At 36.5% G+C, this 15609-nt stretch overlaps 2 protein-coding genes across 2 annotated transcripts; one reads left to right on the top strand and one right to left on the bottom strand.

The window, feature by feature from the left end:
• Window positions 1-227: 227 nt before the first annotated feature.
• LOC131333245 (transcription factor MYB3R-2) lies at window positions 228-4614 on the bottom strand. Its single transcript, XM_058367677.1, has 7 exons — window positions 4095-4614; window positions 3450-3507; window positions 2700-2757; window positions 2503-2597; window positions 2307-2410; window positions 1597-1725; window positions 228-1348 (listed from the first exon to the last, which is right to left on the bottom strand). The coding sequence occupies exons 1-7, from the start codon at window positions 4190-4192 to the stop codon at window positions 469-471; spliced, it is 1422 nt and encodes a 473-aa protein (XP_058223660.1). The 5' UTR covers window positions 4193-4614; the 3' UTR covers window positions 228-468.
• A 7210-nt stretch (window positions 4615-11824) lies between these two features.
• Window positions 11825-15308, top strand: LOC131333489 (elicitor-responsive protein 3). Its single transcript, XM_058368035.1, has 5 exons — window positions 11825-12030; window positions 13036-13101; window positions 13356-13482; window positions 14247-14361; window positions 15028-15308. Exons 1-5 carry the CDS (start codon window positions 11964-11966, stop codon window positions 15097-15099), a joined length of 447 nt encoding a protein of 148 aa, XP_058224018.1. The 5' UTR covers window positions 11825-11963; the 3' UTR covers window positions 15100-15308.
• Window positions 15309-15609: the final 301 nt, after the last annotated feature.

Genomic DNA, 15609 nt, shown 5'->3' with positions numbered 1-15609 from the left:
AAATTTCCAAAAGTATATTTTATAGACCAGAGCTCTGTCTTCACAAGAGAAGATTTGGTCTCACTTCTTGGGAGTTAGCTGCTGCATCTATTTGGCCTGCCAAGCCATGCTATCCTGCTATGTACCCAATGTACAACTACCAAAAGTACCAATTTACCTGCTTGGGAAAAAAAAAAGGAAATATAATCAAAGGTTTGCGTGCAATAGCTATGGATACAGATACCGAAAAATAGTCCAAGACAGTGGCTATATATGGATCATGGATTTGTTGAAAGATTTGAGTTGCGAAAACGATGACGATGGCAAAATCAAGGAAACAGTGTCTGCTTCATCACTTTTACGTTCGTATCTTTCTTTTACCTTTTTCCTTCCCCTTCACAAATCCATGGTCCAAACACAGAATAACCACTAGGAAAGAAAATTGATCACAAGCCAAAAAACAGAAGACTCGCCTGAAGTCAGCCCGAGTCATGAATTTGCACCAGAAGCATCACCACCTTCATCTGATCTATTCAGCTTATCAAACACATTATCAAAGGCAGACTCCAGACGTTTTTCGACACATTTCATTGCATCGTCATTTCCGCGCTTCTGAATCTTTGAGGGAGAAACGTCAAGACCATCCCTATTTTCCTGTGACCTGCTATCACTGAAACTTGCATTGCTGCCTTGAGCACTACAAGTTTTGAGGCATCTTTTCCTTATAATCGACGGCATGGTTTTAAAACTCGTCGCTGCATTCCTCAATACGGATTCTGGGCTATCAGACTTGCGTCTTTCGTGGGTATTCTTTGGAGTGCTATAAGAAACTGGATTAGATGACGGTACTCGAATGTAGCTATCTGTACTTGGAAATTTACCGGTTCTCATAAAGATACTGAGATCCTCCTCCTCGAGTGGCTCATAGCACAATCTACCAAGACTTTTTCCCACTGTTTTCATTGGTGCTCTTGAGTCTTTCCTGTTCTGGACACTGAGGCTTGAATCTCCACCATCCAAACAGTTCCCAGTTGGAACAGCCACATCCAATGCAGAATGTGAAGAGGGAATTCTGAAATTTTTTGGGCTTATTGAATCATTTGAACAATCTCTGGGAGCATGACAATTTCCTTTCTTGAGAGACTGGAAATGATTTTCCCTCCCTTCCGAATCCAACCTCCAAAAAGTGTCTCTTTGTATGTCTGAGTCCACCTTCTGCTCATACTCTTTTCTCCCCTCTACTGGTTTAGGATCCTTCGAACCACATACACCGGATTCTGGATTCCTTGAGACAATACCAGTTGTTGAATTCAATTCCAACTTCTTCTTCAGGGAGGAGTTCCAATGATTTTTTATCGCGTTTTCAGTCCTGTTAAACAAGCAGATATAAACTGAATCCCTCTTATCCATTAGAAAGAAACAATTCACTCTATCTGGTAACATCAAGAAATCAATGTTACACCAAGAAACTATGAAGCCCAAAAAATAGCCACCATCCACTTACATTTCATGAAAACAATCTACTTGTACAAATGTACATATGCATTAATGCTTATATACATCTGTGTATGCAGTATGCACATACATAGATTTCGTGGAAATAATCTTCTAAAGTACCTTCCATGCAGAAACTTGGCTATTCTAGCCCACTGGTTCCCATATTCTCGATGGGCGCTAACAAGAGCCAATTCCTCCTCCTTGGTCCATGGAGTTTTGTTTATCTCTGGCTTCAAATGATTGTACCACCTGCAAAAGCAAGCGTCGATTTTGTTGGTAGACGGGATCAATGTACGAAAGTACTCAGGTGTTGCAGTTAACAGCTGCCTTTAGCCCATCTAATTTTGTGAGTCTGTGCCAGTGTGTTCAGTTCATCTCGCGTCTGCTACTTATATAGCTTATATGTGATACTAACTGGATAATCTGAAAGCAATGAAAGGGATGCTTAAACACTTTGTTCGTTTTGAAGTTTCCAGAAATTTTTTTTTCTCTCTGCACAATTCTCAATAAGTTTCTCTATCTATCTCTCTCCACCCATTACCACTCATTACATCAAAAAAAAAAAATTTCTCAAAACTTCAAACCGAACAAAGTGTTTGGCATTTGCTTACAGGATACAGCTTCATGTAAGTTACTACAGTGAGATAGAGCTAAACAAGAGGATTCCAGGTACAAAAACAACTAAACCGCTAATTTCTTTGATTTTCCATTCCCACGGTAAAAAGTTCTCCCCAAATATAAAACCCGACCACCACCCTAACGTTGCCTCGGGGGATGTGATGCGTTGTTTCGCCACAAAGTAAGTAAATAAACAAATAAGCGTTAAGTACCTTTCTCGGCATTGCTTGCCAATGCGACCGGGTAGGCATTTTGCTATTTCAGACCACTTCTGAGTCCCCTTTTCCTCAACCAGCTTAATGATAAGTTCATCTTCCTGGTGTTACAAATGGGAACCATAAACATGAACTAAATAACATAAAGATGATGTACAGAAGATCAAACAAGTAAACTACAGTTCATACGCACCTGTTTGCTCCAAGGACCTTTAACAAGTTCAGGATTAAGAACTTTCTGCCACCGGTGAAGGCACTGAACATCTGTTCTATCAGGAACACATTCGGCTGCACAAGATCGAGGGATAGAGGTTTGAGCAACCTGAGTAGTTCAAAACTTAATACTAGTAAATATTGGTTAAAAATGTGGATGGAACCATCCATACTCACCAATCTTTTTCCAGTTTCTTCCATTGAACTTTTGAACAGCAAAGGCCAAGATTTTGTTCTGTTAATAGGAGGGAAAACAGAGAAATACTTGATTGGAGCTTATACAAACTTAAATGCATAAACAGATAAATAAGGAAAAAGAGATAAACTTTCCATTAGAAAAAGGAGCACAAAAGATATATATTTTCTAGGAGTACAAAAGTTGAGTTGAACCATCAAACGATCTAGGTAACTTGATCTCTTCAAAGGAAATCGCATACATGTACTTAACACCTAGAAGAGAGTATGAGATTCGTGTCTAATACTTTGTGTCCGCACTTGCTGTACAAGTATGTTCAACGGTTCATATATGCAGGATACTTTGTGAAATATTGACCATTAATTGTCGAGATGAACAGCTGAAATTAAACTGCACCGACTTCTGTATAGCCCCACTGCTGAGAAGCTGGCGTGCCTTCTAACAGTACGATCAACAAATGAAAATAGACATTTTTTTTGTCAAGGCCGTACCCTTTAAGTAAAGGTTGAGATGTCCAACTCCTACATACGCACCTGCAAACCAACAATTATACGCGAGTCCATGCAACATAGCTACCAAGCGAACTTAATTTACTATTCAAAATTGAATCCATATCCAACTGAACATCAAGAAATCTTGATCTTTCCAATCTCCACTTATTCCAGGGTGAAAACCCCTAATATTCCATTCATGAATATGTATAAAACAACTAGTAATCAGTACCAACTGACCTCTTCCTCTGTCCAGCCTCCCTTCGAGGATCGTCTTGTTGGACGAGTCATCATCATCCTGTAAATATGTAAACACCCAACATTATCACCAATGGCTTCTTAACTTTCTCACAAGCCCGATCAAGGCTATGAATCTAATTGTGTTCGGGAAGAATGACATACAAGCTCAAACATATTTCCAAAAACCTTTAAACGTGTACTATGGAGTATATCGAAATCAAGCTACATGAGCAGAGCTGATGATCAGATTGAATGACAAACTACTCGACTCAGCTCGTTTACAAACCTTGAAGCTTGAAAAAAAAAAATTTGAACTTGAATAAGTCACTACTCGACTCAGCTCGTTTACAACATAGCCCAAATACCCATAATGCACTAAATTGACAAGTTGATTGCCCAAATTCTTGAAATATAAAACAACATGGAAGATCGGTATTTTCATAATTTAATTTCTTTGACCAAGAAGTGTTTTTTTTTTTTTTTTTGTAAGTAACAATGAAGTGGTAAAAGAGAATTCTTTGACCATAAAGTTAGTAGTTAGTACTGCATACATGAAAAATTTGAAGGATTTCTTTCTTTCCCTTGATTTTCTTGGCAGCCAAACAGATAAACAGAGTCAATAATTAAAGGCAGAAAAACACAAACCCTTGAATGGGGACTGGCTTTTGGTCTGCACTGTCACTATTATCATCCGAAGTCGGAATACCCGAAGATTCAGCATCGGACCCTTTAACTACTTCCATGACTTTCTCTCTCTACATCAGCCGATGAACAAATATGTGAAATAATGAAAAGAACAAAAAAAAAAACCGCAAATGAATCGTTATTGAATCAATCTTCAAAACAGAACCCTAATCCTAGTTCTATAAACCCATTCCAAGAATGTGATGACATGATCAAAACTAGTTCACTCTGTAACGGTCAAGAAAAACAGAGTTTGAATTCATAACAGAGGATCAAAGGTAACGAGTAGATTTGATAAGTAAATAAATTGTTCCTTATAGAAATATCTCTGTAATGAATGAATATGGAAAGAGGGTAACGGCTAGAAAAAAGAAAAAGAAAACGCTGACGAGTTATAGTCGAATAAGGAAAGTGTACGAGAAGATCAAAAGGGTTTGATCGTCATTAGTGAAAGATAGTGAGAGAGAGAGAGAGAGAGGGGCGGCTGAATATCAATGGATTTAGATGGTAGAGGGGGTTTTTTAGAGAGAGAAAGCGAGGGGGCGGGGAGTGACAAGACATAATTCCGCGGGAAACAGAGGAGAGAGAGAGAGAGAGAGAGAGAATCCAATCGGAAAGACATACGTGGGTTCAAACTAGTCATTACTGTTCAAACATCTACTACTTCAACTAGGAAACCATAAAATGGGTCGGGTAAACGGGTTTTCTTCCATTCTTTCTTTCTTTTTTTTCTTTCCCTTGGTTATTAGTAATTGATTTAAAATTATTTTGACACTTCCTAATTTAATGAGTGCACTTTTTTTTTAGGGTGACCAGCGTAACAACTTTTACCTGGGCGTGATCATAGGAGCTCCCGACCAGGCGTGAAATGTCTGGTTCGAACCATAGCTACCATCCGGAAGGATGAGCCGTCACCACAGCACCACCTAGTGCACAACGGCGAGAAATCTCTCTCTTCGGTCCAACTACAGGTTCGAATCAAAGCCTATTAATGACACCACCAATGAGTGCACTTTAAAAACTAGTATTTTTTTTTTTTAGATAGAAACTACGCACAATATAATTTTTTCAAGAACACATTGAAAGCCAAAGCCTTGGTTTCACGACACAACCCGACAAAAAGGGCACGACCCGACCCGACAAAAAGGGCACGGCACGACGCGGCACGATTAATTAATCAGGCACGGCACGACACGACACGATTTTAAAAAGGCACGGCCCGACAAAGCAAAATGGCCCACCACGGCACGGCACGCCATGGCACGATGAAGTAAACGAGCACGGTACAGCACGACACGAAGCACGGTTGGCACAGAAGAAAATGGCACGGCACGACACGACAGGCACGTTTGACACCTCTAGTTTCAAATATATTCATCAAATAGGAAACTAGGAAAGTATGGAATATTATTTCTCTTTTTATTGTTGCCAAAGTTTAGTTCTCAACCTTTTGGCCAACTCCAAATTTCAAATTACTACTACTAGCTAGTTCTTAAATTTTTTGTTTTGACTAACATTAATACTAAGTGACTATGCGTTGGGTACCATGTAATGTGTTGCCAGTGTATTGGTAGAATGTGCCCCACTAATCATGCAACGAATTACATTCTATCGATGTAATGGTGACGCATCACATGATACTCAAAACATGATCAACAAATATGGTTACTATAGCATTGCTCATCAACAAAATGGTATTTTCGGTATTTAGTCAAAGAAATACCAACTATTCAACCAAACTAATTTTTTCTTAACTAAATGCTAATTTTAGTACTTTTGATGGAAACAAGTAGTATTTTGACATTAATTTAAAGACAAAAAAAATTACTCCATAAGGTAAACTCACTGAGTTGTAATCTTTCGGCCATGCTTCGAAGTGATATCTACTCACTCCTTGAAAGGAAAAAGGTGTAGACTAAAATGTGTTCAAAGTAGTTCTACTTTTTGTTGTGGATTGGAAGAATAAGAAGAGTTTATGTTTTATTATAAGAGACAAGTTTTTTATTTTTTCTAAATTCACGATGCCTGGACTAACTTATTCGCATTTCGATAATTGATTCCCGAGAACTCAATCAGATCATCAACTAGGAAGGGATCCAATTGAAGCCATGACAAAATTTTGATACTATAGGCTCTTTCTCTTCTATTCGTGTATAGAAATTACTTGTCTTGTGTTAACTCCATTTTATGTGTGAAATTTTTTGTCTCAAATGGACAACCATTTTATCATTTATGGTGTCCCATCATATAGTATAAAATGGTAGTGTAGATGTATATTCATCATCAAATATTTATATTTCCAAAGAAGAATACAAATTCTCAATCAAAAAAGCATGACATGGTGCATTTGACATTTTGAGGAGCACCATGAGACTGATGTCATGATTGACAAAATTAAACCTCTATAGATTACAAGATTTCATTGGAGCTAGTGCAGGAGTTTCATTATCGGTGTAGCTATTTATGTGTTTTTTGAGGATTGGTACAATTTATGACATCCAGACCACGAAAGCAGTGAATCTAGATCATTCATTTACTTTCATGAAAACTTTCGTGGTCCGGATGTCATGAATTCTATATCATTTTTGTTTCAGATAATTTTCACACTAGACTTCACTCTCTCTTTCATAATGGAAAAAAGCCTAACTACGAACAATATAATTTTTTTAAGAACACGTTAAAAGCCAAAGCCTTGGTTTCAAATATATTCATCAAATAGGAAACTAGGAAAGTATGGAATATTATTTCTCTTTTTATTGTTGCCAATGTTGGTTCTCAACCTTTTGGACCAACTCCAAATTTCAAATTACTACTAGCTAGTTCTTAAATTTTTTGTTTTGTTGGTAATATTAAAGGTGAGTTCATGTTATTGAGTAACATTACTACTAAGTGACCATGCTTTGGATACCATGTGACGCGTCGTCAGTGTATTGATAGAATGTGTCACACTAATCATGTAGTGAAGTACATTTTAACAATGCGATGGTGATAGATCACATGCATGATCATTAAATGTGGTCATTATAGCATTACTCATCGACTAAACAGTATTTTCAGTATTTAGTCAAAAAAAAAAAAAATACCCACGATTCAACCCAACTAAATTTTTCTTAACTAAATGTTCATTTTGGTACTTTTAATGAAAACAAGTGTTACTTTAACATTAGTCTGAGACAAAAAAAAAAAAAATAGAAGAAGAAAAGAAAAGAAAAAGAAGAAGAAGGTAAACTCACCCGGTCGTAATCTTTCGGCCAAGCTTTGAAATGATACCTACTCACTCCCTGAAGGAAAAAGGCGTATATGTGTTCAAAGTAGTCCTACTTTTTTGTTGTGGATTGGAAGAATAAGAAGAGTTAATGTTTCTTTTTTGGCTAAATTCATGATGCCTGGATTAGCTTACTCGCATTTTGATTGATTCCGGATGATTCAATCACATCGTCGACTAGCAAGGGGTCCAGTTAAAGCCATGACAAAATCTCGATACCATATAGGCTTTTTCTCTCCTATTCATGTATATAGATTACGGACTCAGGGGAGGTGCTAGCCTCCGTGCTATGCCCCAAAATAACACCGTTTTCCGAATCTATTTTCCCATTAACCATTCGGAATCCACTTTACCCATTTTTTTTTTATTTTTATCAGACAAATAGGGCTTTCAGTAGACTTCTTTCATTGGAGTTTTACTAAATTAACCAAAAAACCTAAAACGGGAATTAAGTGTGTGCACCAAACAAGACCTTTGGGGACTAAAAAGGTGTATCCAAAATTGCCCCAAAACAGTATCGTTTTGGGGCATAGCACGGAACCTAGCACGTTTGGGCTAGCACCTCCCCGAGTTACTCCTGGACTCGTGTTAACTCCATCTCATGTGGGAAATTTTTTCTTTTAAATGGACACAATTTATCATTTTATGGTGTCCCATCTGATAGTATTAAGTGGTAGTACTGTAGATTTATATTCATCATCAAAATATTTATAATTTCCAAATAAGAATACAAATTTTAAATTAAAAAAACATGACATGGCGCATTTGACATTGCGAGGAGTACCATTAGACTGATGTCACGATAGACAAAATTAAATCTATAGATTACAAGATTTTATTAGAGCTAGTGAAGTGAATTTAGACCATTCAATTACTTTCGTGGTCTGAATGTCATGGATTTTATCATATTTGTTTCAGATAATTTTCGCACTAAACCCCACTCTCTCTTTCATGATGGAAACAAACCAACTCTAACCTAAACGTGAAAATAAATTATACTCCATCTGTCCTCATTCTTTAATCTTTTTTGGGAGTCTGTGCCACTTTTTAATTGATTATATTTTGCAATCTATAATTTTTTAGGTGATTTTTAAAACATCGCTTAAAAGAGCTTATTGAGATCTATCAAACAAGATCCATATTATATATAAATAGTATTACCAATTAAAAATTATAATTAATATTTTTATCCGATTAAAATAGAACGAGGGACAAAATAATGGGAACGGAGTAATATATTGTTGATAGAAAATCCCACCAGCCAACTCTAACCTAAACGTGAAAATAAATGATACTCCCTCTGTCATCATTCTTTAATCTTTTTTGGGAGTCTGTGCCACTTTTTAATTGATTATATTTTGCAATCTATAATATTTTAGGTGATTTTAAAAACATCGCTTAAAAGAGCTTATTGAGATTTATCAAACAAGATCCATATTATATATAAATAGTATTACCAATTAAAAATTATAATTAATATTTTTATCCGACTAAAATAGAACGAGGGACAAAATAATGGGAACGGAGTAATATATTGTTGATAGAAAATCCCACCAGCCAACTCTAACCTAAACGTGAAAATAAATGATACTCCCTCTGTCCTCATTCTTTAATCTTTTTTGGGAGTATGTGCCACTTTTTAATTAATTATATTTTCCAATCTATAATTTTTTAGGTGATTTTAAAAATATCGCTTAAAAGAGCTTATTGAGATCTATCAAACAAGATCCATATTATATATAAATAGTATTACCAATAAAAAATTATAATTAATATTTTTATCCGATTAAAATAGAACGAGGGACAAAATAATGGGAACGGAGTAATATATTGTTGATAGAAAGTCCCACCAGTTTCAAACACATCATTTACATGCCCCACTCATACCTACCTACTAAACCAAAAGAAGACAACGCAACATCCCCATGCCATTGTTTAAATACACACTAAAAAGGAAATTTTAGGGGGTGTTTGGTAACCTTTTTAATTTCAATTTTTAATTTGTATTTTCACTTTTTTGAGAACTAATATAAAAAACTTGTTTGGTAACATATTTTTATTTTTAAAAAACTTTTTTAGAATTTCTAGAAATTCTAAAAATTAGAGAAGGGAGTTTTACACTGTTTTGAAAAAGTTCAGCCCATCCATTGTCGATCCCGACCGTTTCTCTCTCTCTCTCTCTCTCTCTCTCTCTCTCTCTCTCTCTCTCTCTCTCTCTCTCTCCATAACTCTCTCTTCCCCTCTCCCCCAGTCTCCTGCAAAACCCTAGATGGATCCCTTTGGATTTGTATGTTTGGTCCATTGATATTCGTTCCTCTTTATGAAACTCAAATTCTGCAGTTGTATATGTATAATCTATGTTCTTCTTGTAGATTAATTAAAGAATACAAGCTTATTCAACTATTTTGAGGAGAATCTACGGACTAAATCTATGTTCTTCTATTGTTACTTCTGCTAGGTTATGATATTGGTTCTGGGTGGTTCTGCTACTGCTATTATTCTGATAATTTTGGTTGTAAATTGATGATGTTGTTATGTATCTACCATTTATTCGCATACGCTGCTGGACTACAGATTAGGGTAGCAGGTGTTAGTAGTATTTCAATTGAATTTCTACCTTCTCATTAGCTTTTGGTCAAATCTTATTTATGCAGGAAAGGTCCCCAATGAAATGAAATAGGAGTATGAACTTTCGTTATCAATGTACTAATTTATTTTTTTTGGAGAGAGAATGGGCATGAGTCTTGTCCCTATTTTGGACCCCATATCCATTATCCCCCATGAAACGCACTTATAGACTTCTTACGTACTTTTAGACTTCTTACTTACCCAATGTTTGTCCTTATATTGTGAACAAGAAGTTGAGAACACAATCTAAACAGGCAGTGCATACCAACAACTTCACAATTGGACTTCATGAGAACTCCATAGCAATGTGACTCATTTGATTATACTGGACTAGTTTGTTTTGAGACTCAGCCAAACAACCGATCACAGAGTTCTCTGCACAAAAAGAGCCTCTAAAATGGAGTATTTTATAGATCCGCCCTTTAAAGAGTTTCAGTCTAACAGTTGCAACTTCCAAACCTATCCTAAGAGGGAAAGGATGATTAGTGACACAACATTTGCATAGTTGTGCTTGTGACTCCCAAATTACTAGAGTTTTTTGAATTCGTTTGCCCCTCCCGTGAAATGCATTCTAAACTCTAATAACTTGGGAGGGTCAAACGAATTCAAAGCGGGTTCACAGGTTTAAAGGACAAAATATATTTTAAACTCTAGTAATTTGGGAGTCACATAGCACAACTATGCAAATGTTGTGTCACTGATCATCCTTTCCCTCTTAGGATAGGTTTGGAAGTTGCAACTGCTAGACTGAAACTCCTTAAAGGGTGGATCTATAAAAGACTCTATTTTAGAGGCTCTTTTTGTGCAGAGAACTCTGTGATCGGTTGTTTGGCCGAGTCTCAAAACGAACATTACTTTCAGGCTAGGCCATTTGAACTAGTCCAGTATAATCAGATGAGTTACATTGCTACGTTTAATGGGGGATAATGGATATGGGGTCCAAAACAGGGACAAGACTCATGCATTTTTCATTGGGGACCTTTCCTGCATAAAGAAGATTTGACCAAAAGCTACCGAGAAAGTAAAAATCCAACTGAAATACTACTAACACCTGCAATCCTAATCCGTAGTCCAGCGCATGCGAATAAATGGTAGATACATAACAACAACAACATCAATTTGCAACCAAAATTATCAGAATAATAGCAGTATTAGAACCACCCAGAACCAATATCATAACCTGGCAGAAGTAATAATAGAAGAACATAGATTTAGTCCGTAAATTCTCCTCAAAATGGTTGACTAAGCTTGTATTCTTCAATTAATCTAAAAAAAAACATAGATTATATAAATACAACTGCAGAATTTGAGTTTCATAAAGAGGAACGAATATCAATGGACCAAACACACAAATCCAAAAGGATCCATCTAGGGTTTTGCAGGAGACTCGGAGAGAGGGGAAGAGAGAGACGAGAGAGTTATGGAGAGAGAGAGAGAGAGAGAGGAGCGTACCAGAACATCACGAGAGAGAGCAACGATCGGGATCGACAAACGGACGGGTCGAACTTTTTCAATACAGTGTAAAACTCCCTTTTCTAGTTTTTAGAATTTTCAGAAATTTTAAAAAAGTTTTTTAAAAACAAAAAAGTAAAAATATGTTACCAAACAAATTTTTTTATATTAGTCCTAAAAAAAGTGAAAATAAAAATCAAAAACTGAAATAAAAAGGTTACCAAACATCCCAAAAAGTCGACGAGGGTCAAAAAGTAGTCAACGAACCGGAATCTTATCCATCCTCTATAACCCGGTCCAAACTGCTCCAGACAACTTCTAACCGGCTTCAGGACGCTAATATAAATTCATTTCCCCGCTGCTGGACTTCCATCATTCATCGGACAATCATCCAGAGAGAGAGAGAGAGAGAGAGAGAAGAGAGAGAGAAATCATTGGATTCCGATCTCTGTTCTCTTTCTTTCCCTTCGTTTGGCGATCCAGAGATGCCTCGAGGCAGGCTCGAAGTTCTCCTCGTTGGCGCCAAAGGCCTCGAGAATACCGATTTCCTCTGTAAGTTTTCTCACCAAATCTCTTTCCTTCTCCTTCTATCTATATAATCTACCTGTATATATATACTTCTGTATATGTTTTAGTTTCATTTATGGGGTAATTCTCATACCTCATTCCATCTCAGCCTAAATCTCAGCCTAATAAGCAAGATAAAGATGCCCCGTTTGTCGAGGTGCGTGTTAGCTGACCGGACATGTGCATATCAAAAGAGAGAGAGAGAGAGAGAGAGAGGGAGAGAGAGATAGGCCGCCGCAATTTTATCTCCACCGCCTAGTTGGATGTTTGTTGTTGATTTTGATTTGCAAAAAGGTTATGTTATAGAAAATAGAAGTGGATCCTATGATAACACATTAGTGATCAAAATCGGTGGTATATGGCTGTTTTCTTTGAAAACCATGATTTTGACAAGGATTGATTTTTGATATATCGTGGATGTTTGATGTGTATTTCCTGATAAGGAAAGGAAAGCGTAGGCAGTTTGATGTTATATTTCTATTTGCGCGTTGCTTTGTTCATGCACGGATCATATTCTATGCGGGCTCCTTGCTAGTGGACAATGGTATTTGTGGTATTGGTCCTCAGGGATCAGTCCCTTGAGTTATAAAAATGGAAAAAAATCAGATGCTTCTTGGTTTGATGCATCTCATCTAGTATTCCAGATTCAATGAGCTTTAAAGTTCATCAATTTTTCATCACTTATTCAAAAAATGCTCTTATTCCATCTTGTTAATGCTGAAATTATGGTATGCATTGGTTTCCAAACCAATCTGATGCATTTCAATGGCAGTAAATTCTTTTCCATGGACCAATAGGTAAGAGTGTATTTTCTTGTTAAAATGTTTGTGTCTGGATCTTGAGACGCCCTTAAAATTTCCTTTTGATTCAGGCAATGTGTCTACAGTAACTTGTTGGAATTCTTATTCTCTGAAGCAGCTTAGAAATATTCATTTGCAATTTCCTTGTATAACTATTTACTGGTTAATGAGATTGATTTTCTATGAGCAGCTAACATGGACCCATACGCGGTTGTCATTTGTCGGACTCAGGAACAGAAAAGCAGCGTTGCATCAGGTGGTTTATGGTTACTATGCTTTTCTTTTCTCCCCTTCCATTTTTTTTCCATTGAGGCAAATCTCAGTATCTATTTTGGAATATGGTGTAAATTTATTTAGACCCTTGGAAACAAGAAAGATGAATTATATAGATTGTTTTCGTTGGTTCTTGACTTATGTTTTCAAAATGATCTGCAAATTTTTTTTGTAGAATCATTAGCTATATAGAGTCTTTGCTTTGTCCTTATTTTCACTGGTACATGGTTTATGCAGGTAAGGGAACTACTCCCGAATGGAATGAGACCTTTGTATTCACCCTCTCGGATGGTGTTTCAGAAATTAGGATCAAAGTTATGGATAGTGACAACTTCAGTGAGGATGATTTTGTTGGAGAGGCTACGTAAGTACTCTTTCGCATTTCATTTATACATATCAATTTGGCACATTAGCATCTAGTCATGTATGTATTTGTGAGATGGGTCAATAAGTACTTCTATCATCATCTTTCCGCATGCCACATCCAAACTTATAGGGGAATGACTTCGGTGTCCCCGGTCATTTTGGGGACACCGTAACTTTTGGCATAACAAAACCACTATGAGCATAACCAAAATCTATTATGGTATAACCAAAACCATTATAAGCATAACAGAACCATAACAAGGCATAACTTGATTGTTATGCCTTGATTGGTTTTTTGAATATTCCTTGGTTATGCCGTATTTGGGTTCTATTATGCTTGTAATGGGTTTTAGTTATGCTCATAATGGTGAAGTTATGCCAAAAATTACGGTGTCCCTAAAATGACCGGGGACACCGTAGCATCATCCAACTTATAGGGGCATGTCACACATCCAAACTTTTAGTGTGCGTGGTTCTTGAGAGAGAGAGAGAAAGCAAGAGAGAGATGTGCACTCCCTTGGAATCTATTTTGGTATTTTGATTACCGGAGGTATATCGCTGAAAATTTTGACAATCATTTCGAGCTTTCAGTACAACACTTGTAATTGGGGCCAAGAAGCCAAATTTTTACTTTGAACATCATTTAAATGACATTCTTTTGTTTGTCGTCATTTGGAACAATGATACTTGGGCCTGCATATTATTCCCCTTCTCTTATAGGATGCTAGAATTAAAATTCATTGACTGTGATGGTCCTTGTAGCATTCCGTTAGAACCATTGTTTGATGAAGGCAACATCCCACCAACCGTTTACAATGTTGTGAAAGCCGAAGAATTTCGTGGAGAGATTAAGGTTGGCCTGACTTTCACTCCCGAGGTAATTCTTTGTTTTGCTTTATCCTTCACTTTGTTTGCCTGTCAGTTCTTGGAATCTCTTCAGCAAAACTCAAGAACTTGTCTTGCCCCTTGAATTTTATGGCTTATTGCAACATATTCAAATTGTGTTTTATTATTTTTCTTTAACCCTTCTTAGATCCTCTTTTTCTATTCACCTTCCACATGCTTTCAAGTACTATTTTCCAATGAGTACAATAGATACTTTGAATTCATGTTAACATTAAGAAATGAGAATAATGTCTAACACGGTTACCCCTCCCCTTGCTTCTTTGATGTTGATTTCCTCCTACGGTTTTCTGTCATCTCACTTTTGCCCTTTCTCAACCTTCAAACAAGATATGGTAGGCTAGATTCAGGGAAGCATTGGATCGGCAATAATGAGCTAGCGCCTCGAACTCTTAGCGTGTTTGCAATGGCTTTTGGGCTGCCGGTTTATACTTGGGCACCCCAAAATTGTTAGTGTGTTTGCTACAACCTCTGCTTCTGTTTTTGCTTTTAGGCGCTGATAATAACTTCTAGTTCTAAATGCTAATTCTGAGAAGTATCGAGTTTCAGCTTATTTGGTTTCTGAATTTGTGAATCAGCTTTCTCAAATCTATTTTTTTTTTAACAAACGCCCAACAAAACTCTTTGCTGATTGTTGCAGAGAGGCTCTGAACTGGAATTCAAGGCAGAGGAGGGGAACTATGGTGGATGGAAGGAATCAGCCATGGATTAAGACTGTATTCTGCAGAGAGATTTAGTGGCTTAAAATCTGTTCGATCTTGGTATGAACATGATTGGTGTAGTCATAGGTTTCTTCTCGAGTTGGCTTTGCTTTGTTTATGATTTGGTGTTTTTCTTGAACTGGTGAAGTTTTTTATCTTTTAATTGGGTGAAACTACTAAGTTTGTTAAAGTGCTATTTTAGTAACGTTCCTATTTACTACTCACCTGATCAAATTCCATTAGTATGTTCTTTATTTATTTATTTATTTATCTATTTATTTTTGGTTTTTATTCAATGTTTAGTATGTTCTTTATTTATTTATTTATTTATCTATTTATTTTTGGTTTTTATTCAATGTTTGGTTGAAAAGAAAGAAACTAATGAAATTTATCTGTTGGTTAATGCATAACAAGAACCGGTGGCTCATTTGAGTTGTCGGGTCAATCTCAAGAATTTGCACCTCAACTGTGCAAATTATTGAACAAGTAAAATTCTTGGCGAATTCTAGAGAAAATTTTAC

This window comes from Rhododendron vialii, chromosome 7a, assembly GCF_030253575.1.
Source record: "Rhododendron vialii isolate Sample 1 chromosome 7a, ASM3025357v1".
Taxonomy (NCBI): domain Eukaryota; kingdom Viridiplantae; phylum Streptophyta; class Magnoliopsida; order Ericales; family Ericaceae; genus Rhododendron; species Rhododendron vialii.
The sequence above is the reverse complement of the archived record's forward strand: the minus strand, read 5'-3'. Positions and strand labels throughout refer to the sequence as shown.

Bases quoted from the DNA above. Each gene is read 5' to 3' on its own strand.
- LOC131333245 (XM_058367677.1), bottom strand. From the start codon at position 4,192: ATGGAAGTAGTTAAAGGGTCCGATGCTGAATCTTCGGGTATTCCGACT. The intron at 2,598-2,699 runs GTGAGTATGGAT...GATCTTGTGCAG, and splicing joins AAGAAACTGGAAAAAGATTG to CCGAATGTGTTCCTGATAGA. The intron at 1,726-2,306 runs GTACTTAACGCT...TTGCTTTTGCAG, and splicing joins GGCAAGCAATGCCGAGAAAG to GTGGTACAATCATTTGAAGC.
- LOC131333489 (XM_058368035.1), top strand. From the start codon at position 11,964: ATGCCTCGAGGCAGGCTCGAAGTTCTCCTCGTTGGCGCCAAAGGCCTC. The intron at 12,031-13,035 runs GTAAGTTTTCTC...TTCTATGAGCAG, and splicing joins CGAGAATACCGATTTCCTCT to CTAACATGGACCCATACGCG. The intron at 13,102-13,355 runs GTGGTTTATGGT...TGGTTTATGCAG, and splicing joins GAAAAGCAGCGTTGCATCAG to GTAAGGGAACTACTCCCGAA.